Source organism: Sturnira hondurensis, unplaced genomic scaffold (genome assembly GCF_014824575.4).
Source record: "Sturnira hondurensis isolate 20B ecotype Veracruz unplaced genomic scaffold, ASM1482457v3 Scaffold0022707, whole genome shotgun sequence".
Classification (NCBI taxonomy): domain Eukaryota; kingdom Metazoa; phylum Chordata; class Mammalia; order Chiroptera; family Phyllostomidae; genus Sturnira; species Sturnira hondurensis.
The window spans coordinates 79820-103502 of NW_028095338.1; the positions used below are offsets into that span (position 1 = coordinate 79820).

The 23683-nt window shown below is 39.6% G+C and overlaps 1 protein-coding gene across 1 annotated transcript; it reads left to right on the forward strand.

Annotated features, from left to right (window-relative positions):
• The first annotated feature begins 2833 nt into the window (after positions 1-2833).
• ADH7 (alcohol dehydrogenase 7 (class IV), mu or sigma polypeptide) lies at positions 2834-23474 on the forward strand. The gene is made up of 9 exons (XM_037036252.1): positions 2834-2994; positions 6772-6873; positions 7723-7861; positions 8167-8254; positions 8352-8568; positions 14899-15159; positions 16505-16640; positions 20925-21063; positions 22982-23474. The coding sequence occupies exons 1-9, from the start codon at positions 2977-2979 to the stop codon at positions 23004-23006; spliced, it is 1125 nt and encodes a 374-aa protein (XP_036892147.1). The 5' UTR covers positions 2834-2976; the 3' UTR covers positions 23007-23474.
• The last annotated feature ends 209 nt before the right edge of the window (positions 23475-23683 follow it).

The window sequence follows — 23683 nt, forward strand, 5'->3', positions numbered from 1 at the left end:
AGCACTCGAAGCTGACATGACCCTGTGGACCACACACACTCACGGACTTGAGGCAAAGCAGAGCGTGCATAGGATGACAGTCTCCGTTTACCCGGACTCTCCTGGGTATAGCACTGACTTTCCTGCATCCTGGGAACTCCCTGGATCAAACACACATTTGGACCATATTGTGCCCTTTTGATTCCACCTGAATTTCTGGTAGCACCTGCAGGTGCAGAAGATTCTTCATTCCAGGTTCTTAGGAAATCCTGGAGGCTCTGAGACCACACCATTGATTTCTCTAAGATAGTTCCACTGAGCCTGGACTGTAGGTCATTTTGTCCCCACCAGCTATGTTTTAAATATTTAAAAAATCTAAACCTTTGGTTACCAGTGGGAACCAAATCAATCATAATCTTATTTGCTACTGAACCAGGCAGTATAGGAAGTGCTTCACCTTGATCCCCAGGACACACATGCAACATACACTGATCTTTATTCCCATTTTACGAATGTGGCAGCTGAGTGCATGCATGTTCCAGGTCCTGAACCAGGTGTATCTGACACCACAGCCCTCACTCCTGCAGCATACTTCTCAAAGTCCTTCCTGGTATATTCTGTCCAGAGCAAATTAGAGTTCCATGGGAACTTTGAGATTTGCACGTTTCTTTGGAGACTCTTGAAGACTTTTGGAGTGACAACAGGCTCACAGATTTAGGAAATTCAGTACCCTGGGAGATTTGACCCCAGAATTTCATGGAAATGCTGTGAAAAGGTTTACAAGAGGGAGTTAGCTGGCAATTTCTGCAGGCCTAAAATTAGGACTGACATGCTATATTATCCGACACTACCCTGAACATTTTTAGCTCGACTTTTTAAAAATAGATTACCTTACAAGTTGCAGCTTTTGACGTTTATATCATCTAAGCAATTCTCCCTGAGAAGGGATGTAGGGTAAGTGGAGGCAATCTGGCTTCCTCACCCAGGTGTCTGGGTAACTAAGGGAAGCAGCGTTCCCACAGCCTTGGAGGGGCCTGATCACCAGTGTCCTCATAGCCTTGAGACTGGGTCCGATAAACTGTCCCCATAACATGAAGTGGCTGACACACACAGAATTATGCTATGTTATATAATTTCTGGCATCTTGCCAGCTTTGTCCCCCTCTAGTGCTTAAACAGATAGGGACTCCATGCTGGGAGCGATGTTGAGAGACATGCAAGGGGGCAGGTGTCAAGATGGGTACCGGGAACCTCACGGGGGAGCAAGGGCCAAGACAGGAGACATGCAGATAGACAGAGCTTGCAGCATGTGTGCCTCACCTACCTGTGACTCCAGGCAAGCCAGACAACCCAGCGGCTCCGTGGGTATTTTCCATCTGCATGAATACCGTGGACCATACCGACCTTGGGGGGTTGCAACACAAGGGATTACGGTCATAAAGATTATACAGATACTCACTAACATTATTTTGTGTAAAACTTTTTTCATATTAATGTGCTAAAAGGTTGTGCCAAGACCTTAAGAGCAAGTTTAGCAAACGAGTATTTTTGTGTTTGTTCTGGCACCACCCATGTTGACACTCTTTTGCCCTTGTTCAAAAGTTGTTAAGTAAACAACTTTTCATTGCTGAAACAAAGTGTGGTTTCTTTGGTTTAAAGGTTGGGATTCAAAAAAAAAAAAAAGGTTGGGATTCAGAATAAAATGGGCCTGATTTCGTCAGGGTTTGCCGCTAAAACAGTGGCTCACACTCAAGCCTCACAGACTGGCAGTACTTTCACCTGGTGCTTGCAATTTGGCTACAAGTTAGAATAACTCATTCTAATTGCCAGCTCTGAATTAGGTGTAAATATATGTTAAATTGGACCTACTATACTTACTATACTACATTGAGAGAGATCTTTGTGGTAAAACTTATAACAGTTTTTCAAAATAAAGTTTTATTTGTAGCTGTTACCTGAAGAATATTCCATAGTCTAAATACCATTGTCTGTGGTTGTGGAAAACCTGTCCCACCCTTTCAGTCCACAGCATAAAAACGTCTTTGTGTCGAATGAATTTACCTGGAGGTGAGTGTGGCAGTGTGCCTCACATACTATAATTAATAAGATCTGTCTTGGACACTTCACATCGATTCTGGCAGTAAATCCAGGAAATTTATGTCAGCTACATTCGAAGTGCTTTTGAGCACTTGCCCAGGTAAGTGAAAGCTCTGTGGCCTCTGAGAGCTAGTGAGCAAGATGCATTTCATATTTCTTCCTGCCTGCATTATGCACCCTCTGTGCACACACTATACAACCAAATGAGACAACTCTGTGTATAATGGGGGTTTGCATCCGGATCATACTCTGTCCATGTGCAGGGGCAACAAGTTTTACTTCCCTTTCTATCCCTCAAACACCTAGAAATTACAGTTGTCCACATCTTATGTTTTATGTACCCTCAGGTCCCCTTTCCCAACCTGTACCTTCTATTCTAATTAGATTACACATCCTTGGCCCTATTGCCATTTATGTTTGATTATATGTTTTTCGCAAACTATATCGAGTTTTTGCAGAATGAAGTAGAGCACAAATACAGATATATATGCACATCCCTATAACCAGCTGTGCTGAGCAGAGCAGCTGAAGAAGCACACAAAACATTTTTCATGTATTGTGTTGAACTCAACTAACCTGACCTGTTTCTATATCCCCAAATATAAGGAAGATAAGAATGCTTTCAGCTCTTTTCAATGGGTTTGACTATTCTGTTCTTGTTAGGTCTCTGCCATTGGTTTCATAATACATTTCTGGGTTTTTTTCCCATGACTTGCTCTGAAAAGGGTTGGGCTTATGTACCACTGGAAAGTCCTAGAGGCTGTGAGTCATATCGAAGGCGGACTTTTTGGCTGGACTATTTATCTGAGGGTACCAGGTGATGTTATTTACAGCAGAGTGAGCTGAACATCAATGAGAAAAACATCTGTTTACTGAGCTACAGAACCAGGAGTAAGACAGGATGGGCACTGCTGGAAAAGTAAGCAGAACATTTCTGTATCCTTGTGATCTTGCTCTAATATTGTGTGGTTGACTTTTAGAACTTTGAACACATAAAAGTAATTGAGTACTTGGGGATATTTCTTGAGAAATTAAGTGCCTGTGGAGGAGACACTAGAGAGAACATATCAGCATGCCAATGAAAATAGTGTATGGAAAGTTTTTCAGTAAGACATTAATGGAAAATGGAGAAATGTGGCTTATACTGATATTAGTAGTAACTTGATTGCAGGATAGTTAGGCGTTTGTTCTGGGAAGCAAAATGTTTCCATAGAGAGACTCTCATTTACATGCGTTGCATTCACCTCTAGTTCATTGGGAGACCAGGGCTCATTCCCAGCTGTTGGGAAAAGCTTTTCCTGCTGTTAATTGTGGAAAAATGCTAATTCTGGAATTTGAAGTAGACAACAAAGTATTGTGCTTGATAGATATTGTTTTTATCAAAAAATAAGTTAAAATTATTACAAGAATAATTGTAATAAGAATATATTGTAGCAAACAAGAATATATTGTAGTAAAGTTCATTTCTTATTTAAGAAACAGAGTTGACAATGACTTTAGAAATAGCTTTGGTATTTTTCTCTTCATTTGCAAGCTCCTTGCTTTAAATGTAGATAATTTTTTATAGTGTTAGGTGCTTTTGTTTGTTTTAATTTAAACAACTTCGTCTTTAGCCTACCTTAAGGTTTGTGAAACAATGAAGATGCCTTTGAAGTCTGGGTAACATGATGAGTGAAAATACTCTATGATGTCAGAATTAGAAATCTTTGTTCCTGTAATTGTGTAGAAATACAATAAGAACATTTTAGCTTGGATCAGCAACCCAGCAAAACTAGGTTAATTGGGGAATTGATGTTGCACTCTAGAAGCTAGCAACTCCATCCACAGAAGTTAATGAATTTTATGGTTGAAAGATACCTTAAAAATTTGTAACTCCATCCAACCAACAGATGCTCAAGTTCTACAAAGTAGATATCTAACCATCGTTAGAATATTTCCAATGCTGGAGAACTCAGGCTCAAGGAAACACTTTCTAATTGTAATAAGTGTATAGTTTAAGTGTATAGTTTAAGGTATAGCATAAAACTTGAATGATTTTGATATGGAGATAGTTATGCAATAGTATGGTTTGCATAAGCATTATATATATCCCACTTTGCTCTAGTGTTTTACTGTAGCTCGTGAGAGCAGGGGATCCCTTTACATTGGGGATTACTTTCCCCCTTTTTATAGTAAATGTTTGCTAGGGCTGCTTTAACAATATACCACAAACTGGATGGTTTAAACTGCAGAAGTTTATTTTCTCACAGGTCTGCAAGCTAATGTCTGAGATCAAGGTGTTAGCAAGGTTGGTTTCTTCTGAGGCCTCTCTCCTTGTCTTGTAAATGACCGTCTTCTCTCTGTTTTCACATGGTCTTCTCTCTACACGTGTCTTTGTCCTTATATAGACACGGGTTATATCGGATTAAGGTTCATTTTAATAACCTCATTTTAACTTAATTATCTCTTAAAAGACTGTTTCCAAATACAGAGACATTCCGAGGGACTGGGAGTCAGGACTTCAGCATATGAACACTGGTTAACACAACCCAGCCCATAACAACAATCATCCTAGCAAGTTGAAACGATTGGCAAATATGAGGGAAAAAAATCAACCATACCCTTACATCCTAAAAACTATCATCATTTTTGTTTGTACTTCCCTTTTTACATGTTTTCACCTGTATTTTATGTAGTTGTACTCACACTATAAATATTTTTATCCTGTTTTTCCTGCTTAAATTTGTAAACATGTTTTAAATGTATAACTAATTTCTGGATTTATCACAATTTATTTAATCATTTTTCTATTATTTCTTACATGTTTGTTTACACATACTCGTTATATATTTCCTTTGATAAGTAGTGCTATATTAAGCTCTAATATATATTAAGGTTTTTCTGAGGTTAGCATTTTTAAGATAGATTTTAAAAATAAAATTATAGGGTAAATGGTCAAGATAGTCCTCTGTTTAAACTTTAAATAGTTCTTTAATTTATGAGTGAAACTGATATTGAAAAACTCCAAAAACTGCACTTTATAGAACAATTTAAAAAGTGAAATACTCTGTCAGGAAATGACATGACCATAGTCATTGTCTTAGATTTGACTTGATATAGCAGAAATTCTAATGTTTTTTTGCAGTTACAGTCCAACTTGAACATTATCCCAGGCTGGTTTCATGGGTACAGCACAGTGGCTGAACAATCACATACTCACCAAGCTTTCCTCCACTCAACACCCTCCAGCCCCTGCCTGGCCCCCCACACAGTCACTGTAACATTACTGACTATATTCCCTATGCTGTACTTTACAACTCCAAGACTATTTTCTAACTACAAATACATACTTCTTAATCCCTTCACCTTTTTCATCTAGTATCCCCAAACCTCATTCCCCTCTGGCATCCACCAGTCTATTCTTTGTAGATACTCCTAAGTAGAGTACAAAGCTTTGGTTATGCAAGGTGAACTAGTTCTGCTGTTGCAGTGTATGACATGGTGATGATACTTAACAATATTTCATTGAATAGTTGAAATTTTCTGAAAAGGATGGATGTTACATCTTTTCAACACACACACAACACAACACACATACACACGCTCTAGTGACTATGTAGAGATGATAGATAAGTTATTTAGCTTGATGGTGGTGATACATACAACATCAAGGTATAGTCCTTATGTATATCAAAGGTTTTTGTATGTCAAAGATATCTCAATAAAGTTACCAAAAAATAAAATATGATCATCTACAACAAAGAAAAAGATGTCAATATGAATGAATTGCCCACTTGCCACCCCCTCTACAGCGCTGTGTGTTCTTGTTAAACAAAAAAGTTATTATGGACTTAGAATTATATTTCATTATTTCTATTAACAAAAAACCTTTTTATAACTGAGGAGAAAAATACTGCCTTATATATTTATTAATTTGTTGCATTTTCCTCTTTACATCCTTTGCACGACTCTCTGGGTGTGAGCGTGGTGTGCGGGAAGGCAGGACTAGTAGCAGAGGATGGGCGCCTTTGTGCTTCCTTTATAAATTTGATTAAGCATTGTATGTCTCAAAATGTTTACTTTTGTCTTTTTTGCTTTAAGCATTTAAGACCCAGTAAGATACAAAAACTGGGCTAGGAGCAAAATAGGGGTACAGAGCTGTAAAGTTCGTGACTGAGTCACCTAGGAACTCCCAGTCTATCACACTTCATGACATTCGTGGTTCCCTTCATCTCTACCATGCTAATTTTTAATTCTCTTCCCTTTGCTACGGGATTATATAGCACTTAAATATTGGCTTAAATTCTTGCAGAAAAATCAGCAGCATCTTCAGTTTTATAAATTTGCCCTTGTGGATAAGTGATACAAAGATGACAGTTATATTAATTTGAAATCATAGTACAAGAACCTAATTTAGTGAAATATTGTGTGACCACAAGCAAAAAAAAAGCAAAGGGCTGTGGCTCGGGTCTAGTCCAGCCCTGCTCCTCAGGTGTCACGTGGCCATGGATCGTTCATTTGGGCCACATTTCTCATATATCAAACATGGGTGCACACAAGATGATCTCTAAGGATTACAATTCTAGTCTTCAGTGAGAATCATCCTGGTCAAATTAGAATGTTATATCAAAGCTTTTGTCCATATTTTTGTTATTTGTGGGATCAGTATTTGCAAAGACGTAATTACCACCCATTTTAACTCTCACCAATTTCTTAGGTTATTAAATGCAAGGCAGCTGTGTTATGGGAGCCAAATAAACCCCTTTCCATTGAGGAAATAGAAGTTGCCCCACCAAAGGCTAAAGAAGTTCGTATTAAGGTAATGAGCCTTAGATTACATAAGCCTAACGTGTTAGCACACCTATATTGAGCATATCATTGTTGTGAGGGTGGATTCTTAAATAAGAAGGTTTCTCAAATTTTGTATATTAATTCTCTTACTGGTTCTTGTTTATTGTTTAAATTGGCAATTATCCATTAACAACAATTGTACTAATCAGCTCTATTAAAACTTTTATTTGCTAAATTTGTATTGACATGATTCTGATTTTTAAAAAAATGGTTAGTAGTGGTGACTAATGACTGGAAGTCAGATAGTCTTGAGATTACTTTTCCCAAAGAACGAGAAACTCCTCTGTGCCTGGAGAAATGACAGCTTCCTGGAGTGCTTCTCCAAATCCTTTGGACACAGCCCAACCACTGCTTTGGTTACCAGCTTGTTGAGTAGGTGTTGCTGCCAGTCCTTCTTTTCTATCTCCTGTTACCTGTGCACTACAGTAACAGTAAGATGTTGCTCTGCACTTATGTTTGTGCACGCTATTCTCTCTACCTTCCATTAAGAGAATTTTAGCAGGACCTGGCTATAAAAAATCTATTAACGTGCTGGCCACATAGTAACATCTGCACCCCTCACGAGAGCACTGATTTATTATAGACAGGCCCTGAGATTCAAAGTAGGGTCAGAGGCAGCAACGTTGTAAATCCCTTGATGAGAGAGATCATGAATGATGGTTGGTATTAGGCTCAGGGTCTTGAGTCAACACTATTATATATTAGGCAATCACAATGAATAAACAATTATAATTTTTTCAAGAGCGAGTTAAATAACCTCCCAACTGTGAAGTGACCAGTGTGCTGGTTAATGCAATGTTCTTGTTTTTGAGCACAGATTTTGGCCACAGGAATCTGTCGCACAGATGACCACGTGATTAAAGGAGTTATAGTGTCTAAGTTTCCTGTGATCGTGGGACATGAAGCTGCTGGGGTTGTGGAGAGCATTGGAGATGGAGTGACTACAGTGAAACCAGGTGTGTGCATGTCAAGTCAGAAGTCTGAGATAAGGAGGCTCTGTTTATGCCATCAAAGGAAACAGCACAACTAGGGATTTTTAGACAGAACCTTAACACAGTTTAGGAAAATAAAAGGATACAAGAAGAACGAATGTATGATACAGAGTGAAGTTTAATTTGGCAGTGTCAGCCTTTAGCAAGCAAACCTTATGATGCTTACAAACTTTAAAATACTTGCATATTGCATGGACTAATTTGCATTTGTTTATTTCATATTTTAATGTTAAAGACCAACATCTTATATCATGATGGTTTCCCTCTAGGTGACAAAGTCATCCCCCTCTTTCTGCCTCAGTGTAGAGAATGCAATACTTGCTGCAACCCAGATGGAAACCTTTGCATTAAGGCTGAGTAGGTTTTGGTCATTTTTATTCTAATGCCATTTAAATTGTTTCTGTGCTAATTTTTGAATTGAATTAATGACATGTGTATTTGATGTATCAAATAGCTTTACTGGTCGTGGAGTACTGGATGATGGCACTAGCAGATTTACATGCAAGGGCAAAACAGTGTACAACTTCGCTAGCACCAGTACATTTACTGAGTACACAGTGGTGGATGAATTTGCTGTCGCTAAGATTGATGACGCGGCTCCTCTTGAGAAAGTCTGTTTAATTGGATGTGGGTTTTCCACGGGATATGGAGCTGCTATTAAAACCGGCAAGGTAATAAGGTGCATGGGCTAGTTTCTTCCTTTTTTTAAATGATTTTTTGGAATCCTAAAGATTTGTGAAAACACTTTAATATTCAGGCTGTTTCTACACAATGTCAAACCAACTGAAGATAAAATTAAAAATTCAAATTAGACATTTTACTTCTAAATAAGTGAAAATAAGGTTTTTATATTTAATTTTGTTTCCTCTACACTTCCTTCAGGCTTATTTCCAAATTTTAAGTTTTAGTTCTGAAACTCATCTTTTTTCTTACACAAAATAAGTATCAATGCTGCTTTGTTGGTTTGCGAGGGCTCTCATAGTGAAGTACCGCAGACCGAGTAGCTTAAACAGAAATGAATTGTCCTGTCTCGCATTCTGTCCTGTCTCGCATTCTGGAGACTGGAATCAAGGCTCTGGCAGGACTGGTGTTTTTGAGGGCTGTGAGTGAAGGATGTGTTCCAGGCAGCTCTCCGCATCATTTTTCAGCTCTGCCCGTTTTTGTGCCTAAATTTCCCCTTTTTAGGAGGACAGAAGTCATAATGTATTATGGCCCACCCTAATGAACTCATTTTAACTTGGTTAATTCTGCAAAGACCCTGTCTCCAAATAAGATTACATTCTGAGGTACTGGGGTTAGGACTTCAACATATGAATTTGCAAGGAACACAATTCCATTCATAGTAGCTGGTATATAATATGAACATATAAATGAAGTATTTTTTTTGTCTTTTAGAACAATTCAGCAAAATAAAATTTCAGTTTATTACCTTTTTTGCATACAAATGAGTTTTTAAGAATGTGTATTTGACTCAATTTATGTTACTCAATAAGCCCAAGAAGAAAGCAGAATAATGTGTAATTTATAATAGGACAGCCATTGCCTCAAGCAATCCAGGCAACTTCTTTACTTGTTCTCATCAACTCCAAAGTCTTTAGAAAAACTATGTATGTTAATTGACTCCAGATAACTCAAACCCTCTCCAAATTCTTTTATCCAAATCCCTATCTGACACCTCCATGTGGATGTCTCACAAGTATTTCAAACTGAATAGGTATAAAACTGAATTCTTTGTTTTTTAATTTTTATTTTTATTCTATTTTATTTTTTTAATATATTTTATTGATTATACCATTACAGTTGTTCTATTCCCCCCTTCATTCCCCTCCACGTGCACACTCCCTCCTCAACCATTCTCCCCCCCCTTAGTTTATAACCACGTGTCTTAAGTTCTTTAGATTCTATATTTCCCCTACTATTCTCCCCCTCCCCCCTATCTATTTTCTACCTACCATCTATGCTATTTTCTGTCCCTTCTCCCCCCTTCTCCCCCTCCCACCCCCCTGTTTCTAACCCTCCATGTGTTCATCATTTCTATGGTTCCACTCCTGATCTAGCTGTCCTCTTGGTTTGCTTTTGTTTTAGGTGTGGTTGTTAATACCTGTGTGTTTGCTTTCCTTTCATTGTTCCTATTTTTCATCTTCTTTTTCTTATATAAGTCCCTTTAGCATTTCATATAATAAGGGCTTGGTGACGATGAACTCCTTGAACTTGACCTTATCTGAGAAGCACTTTATCTGTCCTTCCATTCTAAATGAAAGTTTTGCTGGATAAAGCAATCTTGGCTGTAGGTCTTTGGATTTCATGACTTGGAATACTTCTTTCCAGCCCCTTCTTGCCTGTAAGGTCTCTTTTGAGAAATCCGCTGACAATCTGATGGGTACTCTTTTGTAGGTGACTGTCCCCTTATCCCTAGCTGCTTCTAGGATTCTCTCCTTCATTTTAGTCTTGGCTAATGTAATTCTGATGTGCCTTGGTGTGTTCCTTCTTGGGTCCAACTTCTTTGGCACTCTCTGAGCTTCCTGGATTTCCTCGAAGTCTATTTCCTTTGCCAGACTGGGGAAGTTCTCCTTTATTATTTGTTCAAATAAGTTTTCCACTCGTGGCTGTTTCTTTCCCCCTTCTGGTACCCCTATAATCTGGATGTTGGAACGTTTAAAGATGTCCTGGAGGTTTCTAAGTCTCTCCTCATTGTTTTGAATTCTCATTTCTTCATTCCTTCCTGGTGGGATGTTTCGTTCTTCCTTCTGGTCCATTCCATTGATTTGAGTCCCAGTTTCCTTTCCATCGCTATTGGTTTCCTGGGCATCTCCCTTCATTTCAATTAGTTTAGCCTTCATATGTTCCTCTCATTTGTGACTATAACCTACCAGTTTTGTGAGCATCCTGATCACCAGTGTCTTGAATTGTGCTTCTGAGAGGCTGGCAATTTCTCGGTCACTTAGAGTTATTGGCTCTGGGACTTTAAGTTCTTCTTGTGCCATCTTTTGGGCTGTTTGTGCCTGTTCTGTAGCAGGATCGGAGCCGTAAGGTGTTCACTAGGGCAGGGCAACTAAGTCACTGGGTTGTGACGTTGTATGTGGGGGCGGGGTCAAAGAGGAACAATGGCTTCCCTCTGCTGCCTGCCGCCGCGGCCCCCACCGGCACCGCAGCCACCACCATCACCAGGCCCATGCATTTCATTCCACTGCACGCGAGTGTGCCACCGCCGTCAGCCCTCCACCACTGGGTTCGCCCCCTGGGGCCTGCGTGGTCCGTCTCACTGTGAGCGAATGTGTGACTGCGATCAGTCTGCCCCACACCCCGACTGGTTCCCGGCTGCCTGCGCGCCTAGGTCAGGGGATCTGTCCTGCTAGACCCAGCTCCGCTGCTGGCTCCGCCTCTCTTACCGTCCCGTTGAACGGTTCATAGTTGTCGGACTTCTGTATAATTCTGTTTTCTGGTCTTTGGGTGTGTCCTAGTTCTCCAAACCTTTGTTGTATTCAAACTTGGCTGTGGGAGGAGGCACAGTGTTTCCACCTATGCCTCCATCTTGGCGGAAGTCATAAAACTGAATTGTTAACTTTCTTATTTCCTGCCCCTCAAAAATATATTGTCCATTTCAATTTCCTTCATTATTTGTCTTTCCTTTCCACTACCTTAGATGAAATCCAAGAGCAAGTCCTATTAACTTTACATACAAGGTATATTTTAAATCTCTCCATTTTCTTCAATGTATTATCATCATTCTATCTTGACTAGATACTTGCCTTGGCCTCCCTTCTCCTGTCCTCATTACTCTTCTTGACCGTCTCCAATAATTTTCCATTTATAAGCCAATGTAATTTTGTAAAACATAAACTGGACCACATTAGTTTTGCCCCAAAATCCTTCAGTAGTTTTTATACTTGGAACAATCTCATCTCACACCACATTTCCTTGTTTCAACATCTGCAAGCCTGCTGAGCTGCTTCTGCATGAAGGCATCTACATACGCCATTCTGATTGTCTGGACACTCTTCTAGTGAGGCCTCCTGTGGTTGGTTCCTTAACATCAGTCTCAGTTTACAGTCACCTGTTTGCTCAAAGAAGTTCTTATTTTTCTGTCTATTCTATCTAAGCAGACACTTCTTCCCATCATTCAAGAGAACGTCGTTCATGAATAGGGTATATCCCAAGTATCAAAGTCTCATTACATCTTTAGTTTTACTTATTAGATGGTAAACTCTAGGGAGGTAGTTTTTCCTAGACATGGATTCAAGACAGGTCGGAGATCTGTGATTGTATAACATTGACATGCATGCACATATCAGTGGAATATTTTAGTTCCCTCTTCTACATTTCTTTGGAAAATCTTGGAGATGGAACATTTCTTCCCAAGAGTCTCCTGAAGTTCTACTTAACAATTTTTGTTAAAAATATTCTAAAGAATTTCCTACCAAGATAGGCTGAAAGAAGAGACATTGATATAGTTTTACATTAGTACTTATAACTTTTTAATACTATTTGATATATTAGTACCACATTATTACTTGAGTAATATGCTATTAACCAATACATTCTTTACTCTTAGGTGTATTTTTTTCTTAGAAGCTATATCTTAAGGCAAGTCAATTAAAGGCAAGTCAATACACCTTTAATTGCCTTTGCCTATTTGGAAATAGGTCAAACTTATGTAACTTTAAAATGAGGGTGTCTTCTCCCAGCAGTGTTCCAGGTATGGAGCTTAACTCTCCCAGCAACAATGTGTGACAACACACACTTGCCAACCAAGGAAGTTGACTCAAGTGTTGGTGTCAGGGTTTCTTTGGGGGGATGCAGGCATGCAGCACTCCCATGACCGACCTCAGCACTCAGACCCAGGCACCACCAGGGGTCAAGCTGATGGCTCAAAGTCCCAGGCTTTCATTCACCATAAACCACAGTGTTCACATAAACTGTCTGGCACAACACAGGTCACAGGTACACAAAGACACTCGCATCAGGCAGGATGTTCTGAAGAGTCCAAAGCTATCTCCCAGGAGCCCATCAGGACCAATCCTGAAGACCTCTGGAATGGTGACACACAGATCATTATTAAAGAATACTAAGGGGATCAGAACAGGGAAGAAAAACAATACCAAAAGGCAGAAACTTTCTATACTTTAAATTTCAGAATATTTTTAAATAACCTATATGTAACACTTTTATATTAAACTATTGTTTTCTTCCATAGTACTCATGTGATAATTTACTATAGATGTTAATCTTCAGCTCCCATTCTTTAGAACAGGAAAATTGGAAAAGGAAGAGAAGTTGTTGGTTTGTTGTTGCTGTTGGGGTTTTTTGGGGGGGCAGGTAGAGGGAACAATCTAAATTTACCAGACACTGGGGCCATGATCCCCTTAAAGGTTCAGAGGCAGGTGACAAGGAAGTCAAGAATCAAGGACCTAGGGAGAAGTGTTTAGTGCTACAATTCCTTAGTGACCAGAAATATTGTGCTCCAGGGCTACAAGAGTCTAAGGCTTACTAGAGATTTAATAAGGAAGGCTTATTAAACTTCCTTTAATAAGGAAGTTTCCAGCAAACAAATCTAGAATAATAAACTTCTGTACCTAAAACTAGAACCTAAAATTCAACCAACAAAAGATTCCGTCTCAAATCTAGACAATTAAGCTACTAGATAAACTGGAAAAAACTGGGGGTCTTGTTTAGTTTCTGGTGTAAAATTGTAAAATGTTGACCATCAAGAAATCCATCAATAAAGCTTGTTGAGTGGATGAATAAATGACTGAATGATACTTGAGAGAATGACTGCACTGATTTCAAAGGTCCAAATTCAGGAATAAAATGGAAGGATTAGGATGCTGCCGCTGAAATTAAGACTCATGGAGAGTGAGTAAAACACTCCTGTAGTTCTCTATAAATCTGTGCTTATAGGTGCAAACATTTCAAAATACATGCATACATATACACACACAGTTACTTCTTCAGGTAATTTCTGCAAGAGAAGATAATGCCAAATAACCAGGAGTTCTAAAAAAAACGAAGAGGGAAGAATGAGGGAGAGGAAGATGGGGTGGAGAAGGAAGGAAGGAAGGAAGGAAGGAGGGAGGGAAAGGAGGAAGGGAGAGGGGGAAAGGACAGAAGAAGAAAGAAAGTATCACAATGATTGAGAAAGAAAGTATCACAATGAGTGCGGTACTCATTCTGTGCGCTTTCCTGTGTTCAGTTCTCCCACTACCTGATGCTTAGGGCTCCTCTAGCAGGAAGATTACTTTTGGCTAGACCTTCCTGTAACATCGCATAGTACGGGGTAAAAATATAAAAATGATTTAAGTACATTTCCTTCCTGGAGCTACATATGGATCATCTAATTAAAACATGGATGGTGGATCTTAATGAAAAACCAGTTTATTAAAAAATGACTCTGGGCCCTGGCTGGTGTAGCTCAGTGGATTGAGCACAGGCCTGCGAACCAGAGGATCGCAGTTCGATTCCCAGTCAGGGCACATGCCTGGGTTGCAGGCCAGTTCCCTGCAGGCCAACTCCCAGCAGGGGATGCACGAAAGGCAACCATACATTGATGTTTCTCTCCCTCTCTCCTTCCCCTCTAAAGATAAATAAATAAATAAAATCTTTAAAAAATGACTCAGAGTTATGTTTATCAAGAAAATGCTAGTCAGGCCTGAATCTCAATCAGATTTAGCCTAGCTTTGTGGAGAAGAAATAAAAGCTCACTTAATCCTGCTGTCAGGTTAGATGAGATTAGATAAGGTTAGAAGGGTGCAAAAACTGCCTTTACAAAGGCCTTTTATATGATGGGTCCTTTTATAAAAAATTTTCATGTACCTAGCAATACTATGTTTGTTCCTTTTCTGTTCTCAGACATTCTATTTGTAGTCCTCTTCATGGCATTATCATCAGAATAAGTGATCCAATCTTAACATCCTTTGAATTTTGTGTTCCTAATATTGAAGATACTTTATATATATAAATTTTTTATCCTACCACTAGCATTTGCAAAACTTTTCTCTCCACAGGTGGCCCCAGGTTCCACATGTGCTGTCTTTGGCCTGGGAGGAGTTGGCCTTTCAGTTGTCATGGGCTGTAAGTCAGCTGGTGCTTCCAGGATCATTGGAATTGACCTCAACAAAGGCAAATTTGAGAAGGCCATGGCTGTAGGGGCCACGGAGTGCATCAGCCCCAAGGACTTTACCAAGCCCATCAGTGAGGTGCTGTCAGAAATGACAGACAACAATGTGAGCTACAGTTTTGAAGTTATTGGGCGTCTTGATACGATGGTAAGAAGCAAGATTAGGGGAGCCACACAATATACAAGCTATTTAATCACACCAGGTAAAACTCATTTTCCAAAGCTTTATTAACAAATAACTATGGAAATAGCTCTTAGATGAAAACTGTTAATCATGAAGCAATTTGGCTGAAAAAAATCAAAAGCTTATGAGCAGGTCTGAGTGACCAAAGTTTCAAAATCTAAACAATTTTTTTTGTGTTCAGTTTCTCGTGCATGTATGGGGATGTATTGGCAAAGGCGACCCCACCTGTTACACTTTAGCAAGCCAAACAGCACAAAGTGACTTCCCAAAGAGAAATAAGGACATCCAGGGGGAAAGAGACTATTCCAAACTGGCAGTCTCTTCCCCCAAATCTGTGATGCAGCCCACTTCTCACTCCTCACACTGGAGTTTCGTTTTGTCTGGATTCCCTTGGGGTAGGAGCCTTCAACTTCTCAAACAGCAGCACCAGCCTCCGTGTAGAAACAGATGCAGAGTTTCTGGGTAAGGAAGCCCCGGCCTGGGGAGGGAAAGGAGACTTGGAAATGTGAGACAAAACCAATCCTGCTCGTGACAGAGTAGGGGATTTGATTCACTTTAGTACCATTGGTAATTTACAAATAATTGGTCTTTGATTTACCATTGTTGTCATACTCTTTTCCTACTGAGACCGAGAATCACTCCATACCAACAAATAGCATTCCAGGTTGTACATTTGCAGAACTAACATGCAATACTGGATATATTATTAGGGCCTATTGATTTCCAGGTAATATATTGATGAGCATCAATGTCTGATAAATGTCATCACCCATGGTGACAATCTAGCAACTATTCAAAAATCATGAATGAAAAACCAGACAGGCAAATGACAAGAAAATGTGGGGTTTATCTAAAAAAAAAACCCTAAGACTTCTTTAACTCACATTTTAGTATTTTATTTAATTTTCACAGTAAACTTAAAAAATTGAATCAGTATAGTTAATTCAATTTAGTTTAGATCAGATGACTTTCCAAGGCTTATCTAAAATGGTGATATTGATCTGAAAACATCACAGGAATTTCCCCTATGCTTTAACCCATAATGCACTGAAAATGCCATGAACACTGACCACAAGAATTGCTGCTGTCTGTCTTAAAGCACAGATGTATGAAAGACTAAATTAAGACTAGAGTTGTCTTGAGAATTTTATGACACAAGCAGAAAACAAAAGGTGTGTGGGCCTAATTTAGCCTCATGACTTGGAAACTGGAACTAACTACTAGAACTGTGAGAGTATATAGGCACTTATGAGCCCATGAGATATTATGAGACAGAAGAAACAAATTGCCTCCTTCATTTTAAACTTAGGTTGACGCCCTTGCATCCTGCCATGAAAACTATGGGACCAGCGTGGTGGTAGGTGCTCCTCCATCAGCCAAGATGCTCACCTATGACCCTATGCTGCTCTTTACTGGACGCACATGGAAAGGGTGCCTTTTTGGAGGTAAGCATGGCAGGGCCTCTGGCCCAGGAGGGTTGCTTTAGCTGTTGCTTTCACAAGTGAGAGAAGCCTATTATCTCATCATAGGTCCCTTAAAGTTCTTTGCTCCAAGGATTAGTATGAAGTGATCTAACATAAGACTGTGACCACAATAATAACAAAAGATAATTGCCCATCCCTCCTCACCCTGAGGTAGGGGTAATATTGGTGGGCACATTTTTAATAGTAGCACTTGTAACTCAAGTTTCTCAAAGGCCTGAATGAGAAGCACCAGCAATCTCTCTATGGGAATGATATTAGGGGATAGGAAATGTGGATTAAATCCATTTTCTTAACATAGGCAAGAACATGTATGAAAAATAGAATTTATTCAATCAACCATAACATCAGCAAAAAGATTCTGGACTCATATTCAAAATAAACAAACAAAAAGGGATTGTTGCACTTTATAGGAAAAATTGAGAAAAACACCAGAATGACTGACACGGCAGTCAGTTCCCAGTCCTGGTGTGATACAAGCTCTCAGCAGAATTTGCTACAGCCGGTGGCTCTCTTGTTCTCACTCTGTTCACTTGGTTTCTAGATAGCATGTTCTTCTTTGTTGCTCTTGTTCTATTTCTTCTCCTCCTCAATTGTCACTCCTTCCAAGAATACCTGCTAGAGCCTCCACATATTCAGATATACAACTTTTGTGTGTCCTAGGGCTCAGTCCTCAGAACTTTTCCTTACATGTATTTCCAAGGTAATCTCATCTGGTCTCATGGCTTTAAGTTTATGTCTCCTGCCTAGACCTCCACCTGAGCTACAGACTCATGTACTCCATTTCCCACCTGACATATCCACTTGCATAGTTGATAGACGTGCAAGCCTAACCTGCCCCAAACCTCTCTGGTTGCCACCACCTCCATCCCAGCCCCCTACCTACTGCTCCTACAGTGTTCCCAACTCAGTGAATGACGGCCTCATCATTCCTGTTGATCAGGCCCCAAACCTTGGATTGCACTATTTCTCTCATGCAGTGCATAGTTCAGCAAATCCCATTGGCTTTATCTTCAAAGTTTACCCAGGACCTGACCATTTCTCACCATCACTTGTCCAGGCCACCATCAGCACCTTTCTTTGTCATAGTAACTTCTTTTTTTACCTTTATTATTATTTTGAAGTATATTTTATTGATTATGCCATTACAGTGGTCCCATTTTCCCCCTTCATTCCCCTCCACTCTAAACACCCCCTCCTCCACCATCCCCCCTTTAGTTCATGTCCATGTGTCACAAGTTCTTTAGCTTCTACATTTCCCATATTATTCTTGCCCACCCCCTGTCTATTTTCCATCTACCGTCTATGCTACTTATTCTCTGTGCCTTCTCCCCTCTTCTCCTCCTCCCACTCCCCTGTTGCTAACCCTCCATGTGTTCTTCATTTCTATGGTTCCGCTCCTGATCTAGCTGTCTGCTTAGTTTGCTTTTGTTTTGGGTATGGTTGTTAATAACTGTGAGTTTGCTGTCCTTTCACTATTCCTATTTTTTATTTTCTTTTTCTCAGATAAGTCCCTTTAACATTTCATATAATAAGGGCTTGGTGATGATGAACTCCTTGAACTTGACCTTATCTGAGAAGTACTTTATCTGTCCTTCCATTCTAAATGAAAGCTTTGCTGGATAAAGCAATCTTGGATGTAGGTCTTTGGATTTCATGACTTGGAATACTTCTTTCCAGCCCCTTCTTTACTGGAAGGTTTCTTTTGAGAAATCCGTGGGCAGTCTGATGGGAACTCCTTTGTAGGTGACTGTCTCCTTCTCTCTTGCTGCTTCTAGAATTCTCTCCTTCATTTTAATCTTAGCTAATGTAATGATGATGTGCCTTGGTGTATTCCTCCTTGGGTCCACCTTCTTTGGGACTCTGAGCTTCCTGAACTTCCTGGAAGTCTATTTCTTTTGCCAGAGTGGGGAAGTTCTCCTTTATTATTTGTTCAAATAACTTTTCCACTTTTTGCTCTTCCTCTTCCCCTCTTTTACCCCTATAATTCAGATGTTGAAATGTTTAAAGATGTTCTGGATGTTCCTAAGCCTCTCCTCCTTTTTTTGAATTCTTGTTACTTCATTCTTTTCTGTTAGGTCATTTCTTTCTTCCTTCTGGCCCACTCCATTGACTCTAGTCCCAGATTTGTTTCCATCACTATTGGTTCCCTGTGCAATGTGCTTCATTTCACTTAGTGTAGCCTTCATTTTTTCATCTAATTTGAGACTAAAATCAACCAATTTAGTGATATCACCAATATTTTGAACTGTGCATCTGATAGGTTGGCTATCTCTTGGTCACTTAGAAATGTTGGCTCTGAGGCTTTGAGCTGTTCTTCTGTTTGAGCCACAATGTTTTGGTCTGTTCGTGCCTTTGTCATAGTAACTTCTTAAATGGTCTCCCTGCACTTGCCCTTGTCCCCTACACAGAACATTCCCCACAGAGCAACTAGAGTATGACTGTTTCAGAAGTCAGATTACGTCCCACCTCTCTCAAAATTCTCTAATGTAATGATTTTCAACCAGTGTGTGTGGCACACTGGTGTGCTGCAACAATTTTTAAAATATGCAGTACCTGCCCTGGCTGGTGTAGCTCAGTGGATTGAGCTCAGGCCTGCGAATCACACGATCACAGTTTGATTCCCAGTCAGGGCACATGCCTGGGTTGCAAGCCAGGTCCCAGCAGGGGACTCATGAGAGGCAACCATACATTGATACTTCTCTCCTTCTCTCCTTCCTTTCCTCTCTAAAGATAAATAAATAAAATCTTTAAAAATAATAAAATAAAATAAAATATGCAATACCTGACTACATAGTCAGAGGCACTGACTTCTTTTAGTGCCTCTAGTGGCATAATAAGGTTGCGTCTGGTTGGGTTATTTTTTTGGTACCAGAAATCTTATATACAAGTATAGGCACCTGATTTTTTTAAAAGTCACTTTAGAGCAAAAGGGTAGATAATTACTATTATTATTTTTCCTTGTTAATCTGTCAAAATTACATCTATATTTTTTTAGATCAGCATTTTTTTGGTGTGCTGCAGAATTTTAGTAATTAGCTTATGTGTGCCGTGATAGGAAAAAGTTTGAAAATCGCTGCTCTAATGGCTTCTTTTCCTGTTCAGAAGAAAATCCCCAAACATGCAATGGCCAGAGTCTCATATGATCTGGGCCCCTGACCCCAGCTGCTTGCTCCTCCTCTTTGTTCTCACTCTGCTCCAGCCACAATGGCCTCCGTGCCCTTCTCACTTGCCAAGTCTCCACCTCAATGTTTTTTAAATTATTCTGCTCTCTTCCGGAAATGTGCTCTCCCAAGATTCCTGCCTAGCTCATTTCCTTTATGTTTTTGTCCAAATGTCACCCAATCAAGCTGGCCTTCCTTCAGCTTCCTAGACTAGCATTCCCTCCCTGCTCCCCACCTGTTCTGTCTCTCAAGCAGTGCCCATGGCCCTTACTCTATTTTTCTCCTTGTGCCGTCCTGGACAAAGTTCTCTGCATTGGGTCGTTCATGTCAGTCTCTGCAGTAAAGTGAGAGGGGCCCCATGCTTCCTGATGGCAGGGGCCTGGTATGTTTTACTTTGCTATATTCCCAGCCTGGTGCCTGTACATCCAATAGATATTCGCTGAATAACTGCATTTTATTTTTAATATCCTGATAATTTGTACTCTCCCCACATCACACAAATAGTCAAAGTGAGGTGTCTCAGCTTATATGTCTGATTGTTTGTTTGTCCGTTCAAGTCTTTTTCCCTCTAAGGAGCCAGCCCTAAAGAACCACCTATGTACCACGTAGCCTCTCATTGTGTTCCCCAGATAATGATGTGGGAAGAGAAAAGCTCCAGCCTCCCACTGGGCCTCATCCCTGTCACGTTGACCTTGAGGAGAGCTGCAGCTGCAGATGCCCAGGGGGCGCACGTGGGAATGGCAGGGTGGGCAGTGGAACTGGAAGCAATGAACCAGAGATCATTTTTCTCCTCTAAAATAAAGAAGTTACTTGTAAAAAAGCAACAGAAATTTGGGGCAGCTAGAAGGAGATATGGGGTCTTGAAAGGATTTTTGTGGCTTTTTTTTTTTTTGCCTTTGGGAGAACAGGTTATTGGTGTGTGATTGAGAATAGATTCTTAGGATGGAAGAATAGCCTATTTATATGATGTTGAAAAGAGTTCAACATAGGAAAAAGGTAAAAATGCAAAAGAGAAGATACAAATATAATAACATATAAATATTATTTAATAAAGACTAAAGAGAAAATGTGTGCTTATTTACAGGTTGGAAAAGCAGAGATGATGTTCCAAAAATAGTGACTGACTTCCTGGCAAGGAAATTTGACCTGGACCCGTTGATAACCCATGGTTTACCTTTCAAAAAAATCCAGGAAGGGTTTGAACTGCTCTATTCAGGGCAAAGGTACTTGGCTTTTTATGATGATCTTGTCTTTGTTACACAGGCTACTTCTAAATTTTGATACTCATAAATGTACCCATTTCTCTTGTATTTTATTTCTGATTTTTGTATTGTTGATACTATTACAGATGGTCCCCATTATCCTTCTGCTTCTGATTTTTTTACCCTTGCAAGATTAGTATAGCTGATTACTTTTTTAAGACTTAGTATATCATTGTTCTATATTAACTAATTTTTAAAAATCCTCTGGGCCTTGGTTTTCTACACTGGATTGATTTTATTACAGCTCCTTTTATTTCATCATATAGATGCTAACTTCTTCAAGTAATGCCACAAAATTTTCTTTACAGTTGCCAAGTGCTTTTTAAATGTGCTTTCTTTCAGTCTTTAAAGGTCACGTTATTTCTACCATTTGCAGTTGAACAAACTGAGACTGTGAAAAACAAATCAGTAACTTACTAGGCCTTGTAGAGGCAGCACCAGGAGGCAAAATCAATGCAAAGCCTGTGCTCTTCTCACCATTCCCCACAATCCTCTGACCAAGCCCAGCAAACACCGGTGTTCTTGTCACTACTTTTATTGCTTCTGAGGGTGGGGTGAAGGTAGATGTAGAATATGGAAAATTCACACAAACGTCAACTATGATGTTGGGAAGAGCAATCAGAGAGCCTTCTACAAAGATGACATGAAATTTTACTCACTGGGGTCTGTAAATATTTATTGAACACGTGCTATGTGCCAAAGATTTGGGTTTCCTTAGCAAGAGGAGCTGTTGACCTGAGATCCAAATTCTCAGTAAGTTTTCCCCTGAGGGCTTTTTCAACATTATCTCATCTCTCTACATCTGGTCCAGACTACCAGGTCATTGTATTATGAACATACATTCAAACTCTTTGGAAGCAAGAAAACAATGGGTTAGACTATCAAAACAACTTTCACTAGTTAAGCAAAACAAATTGCTTAATATGGCCAGTTTGACAATAGTTACTAACTAATGCCCAAAGACACAAAGTCTGCTCTCAGAAATTTTACTTCCAGTATCCAAAAGTGACCTTTATACTTGAAAACCTAAGCGCTTCATTTTCAACTGCTTCCTGCAGAGCTTCATTTGAGTCCTGTACTTGCATTAACTTGACCCTAAATAATTCTTCCACCAGCACCTGTTATCTTAGCAAATAATGTTACATTTCTATTTTTACAGACAGAGCATCATATTTGATTTCTTCACTCTTGCCCACTACATGGAAACTGATGCTGAGCCCCAAAGATGCAAACCCCAGGGTCTCTTCCCTTGCCTCCTCTATTGCCCAGAGCATTACCTAGTTCAATCCAATCACCTCTCCCCTGGACATATTAATATAAAAAGGTCTCCTGCCTTCTGTGTTTTGCCATACTGCTTAGGCCTTTAGTAAGCTGCTAAAACTTAAGTTGCCCAAAACATCAATGCCTTCACATAGTTTTGAAAGCCTTTACTATTCATTTGTTAACATAGCCAGTCATCCACAGCTGAGAACTTAGCACCCACTGGAGTGCAGCCTCAGTGCCAGGCTGTGGGGATGGAGTCAGGGAGTAGGTCTCACCTACTTCCACAATCTCCTAGGCAGAAGTCTAAGCACAATGGGTTGCCTTTCTTGTTCACCCCTTCCCAGCCTTATTCATGTTTTCTCTTCAGCCAGGAAATCCCCTTTCCCTTTGTCCACCTGGTACAGTTGTGCTGAGGCTTCAAGAATCATCTCAGATACCCTTATCAGAGACTTGGGAGAAAGAAAATTAATTGGTGTGGCCCTCAGAGCCAGAAGCGTTTCCAACCACAGAATTTTACCTAAAGTTTCCTCTAACAGATAGGATGGATAATTGCTTAAACTGTTCTTGTTTGGAATGTATGGGACAAATCATGTAAAATGATCATTTTACATTTCAGCATTCGAACTGTCCTGACGTTTTGAGATTCTAAGTGGCAGGAGGTCTGTGTTGTGTGATGGTGACCTGGAGTTTCCCTTTCACACGTCCCTCAGCTGAGACCATGGAGCTGCTTCATAAATACAAGCAGGAACAGAAGATTTGGTAAAGATATAGAATCTTTATGATATAAATACTTAGAGCCCTGACCAAGTAGCTCAGTTGGTTAGAGCGCCATCCTGATACACCAGCGTTGCCTGCTTGATCCTGGATCAGGACACAATGAGTCAACCAATGAACACATGAATAAGTGGAACAACAAGTCCATGTTTCTCTCTCTCTCCCTTCTCCTATCTCTCCCTTCTCTCTCTAAATTCAATCAATAAAAAATAATAACTAATAAAATAATTAGAAAATTTACTAAATATTTAGTCTCGTGAGCACCTGTGAATTAGTATGAGGTATGGGTCAACCATATTAAAATTTTAAATTAACATTTTCCAAGGCTATAACTACATATCTTGAAAAAATATATATACTTGCATTTTTAAGCTGGAATAGAAATTTTGTAAAAAAAAGTTTTAATTATCTGCCACCTCTTAGAGAAGATTTAACATGTAAAGATGTGGTATGTGTAATTTCTACAGTAATATTCATTTTTTTGCATGGTCTTTGACAAGTTACAAACATTCCTTTTTCATTCAAATGAAATTTTTTAAAAGTA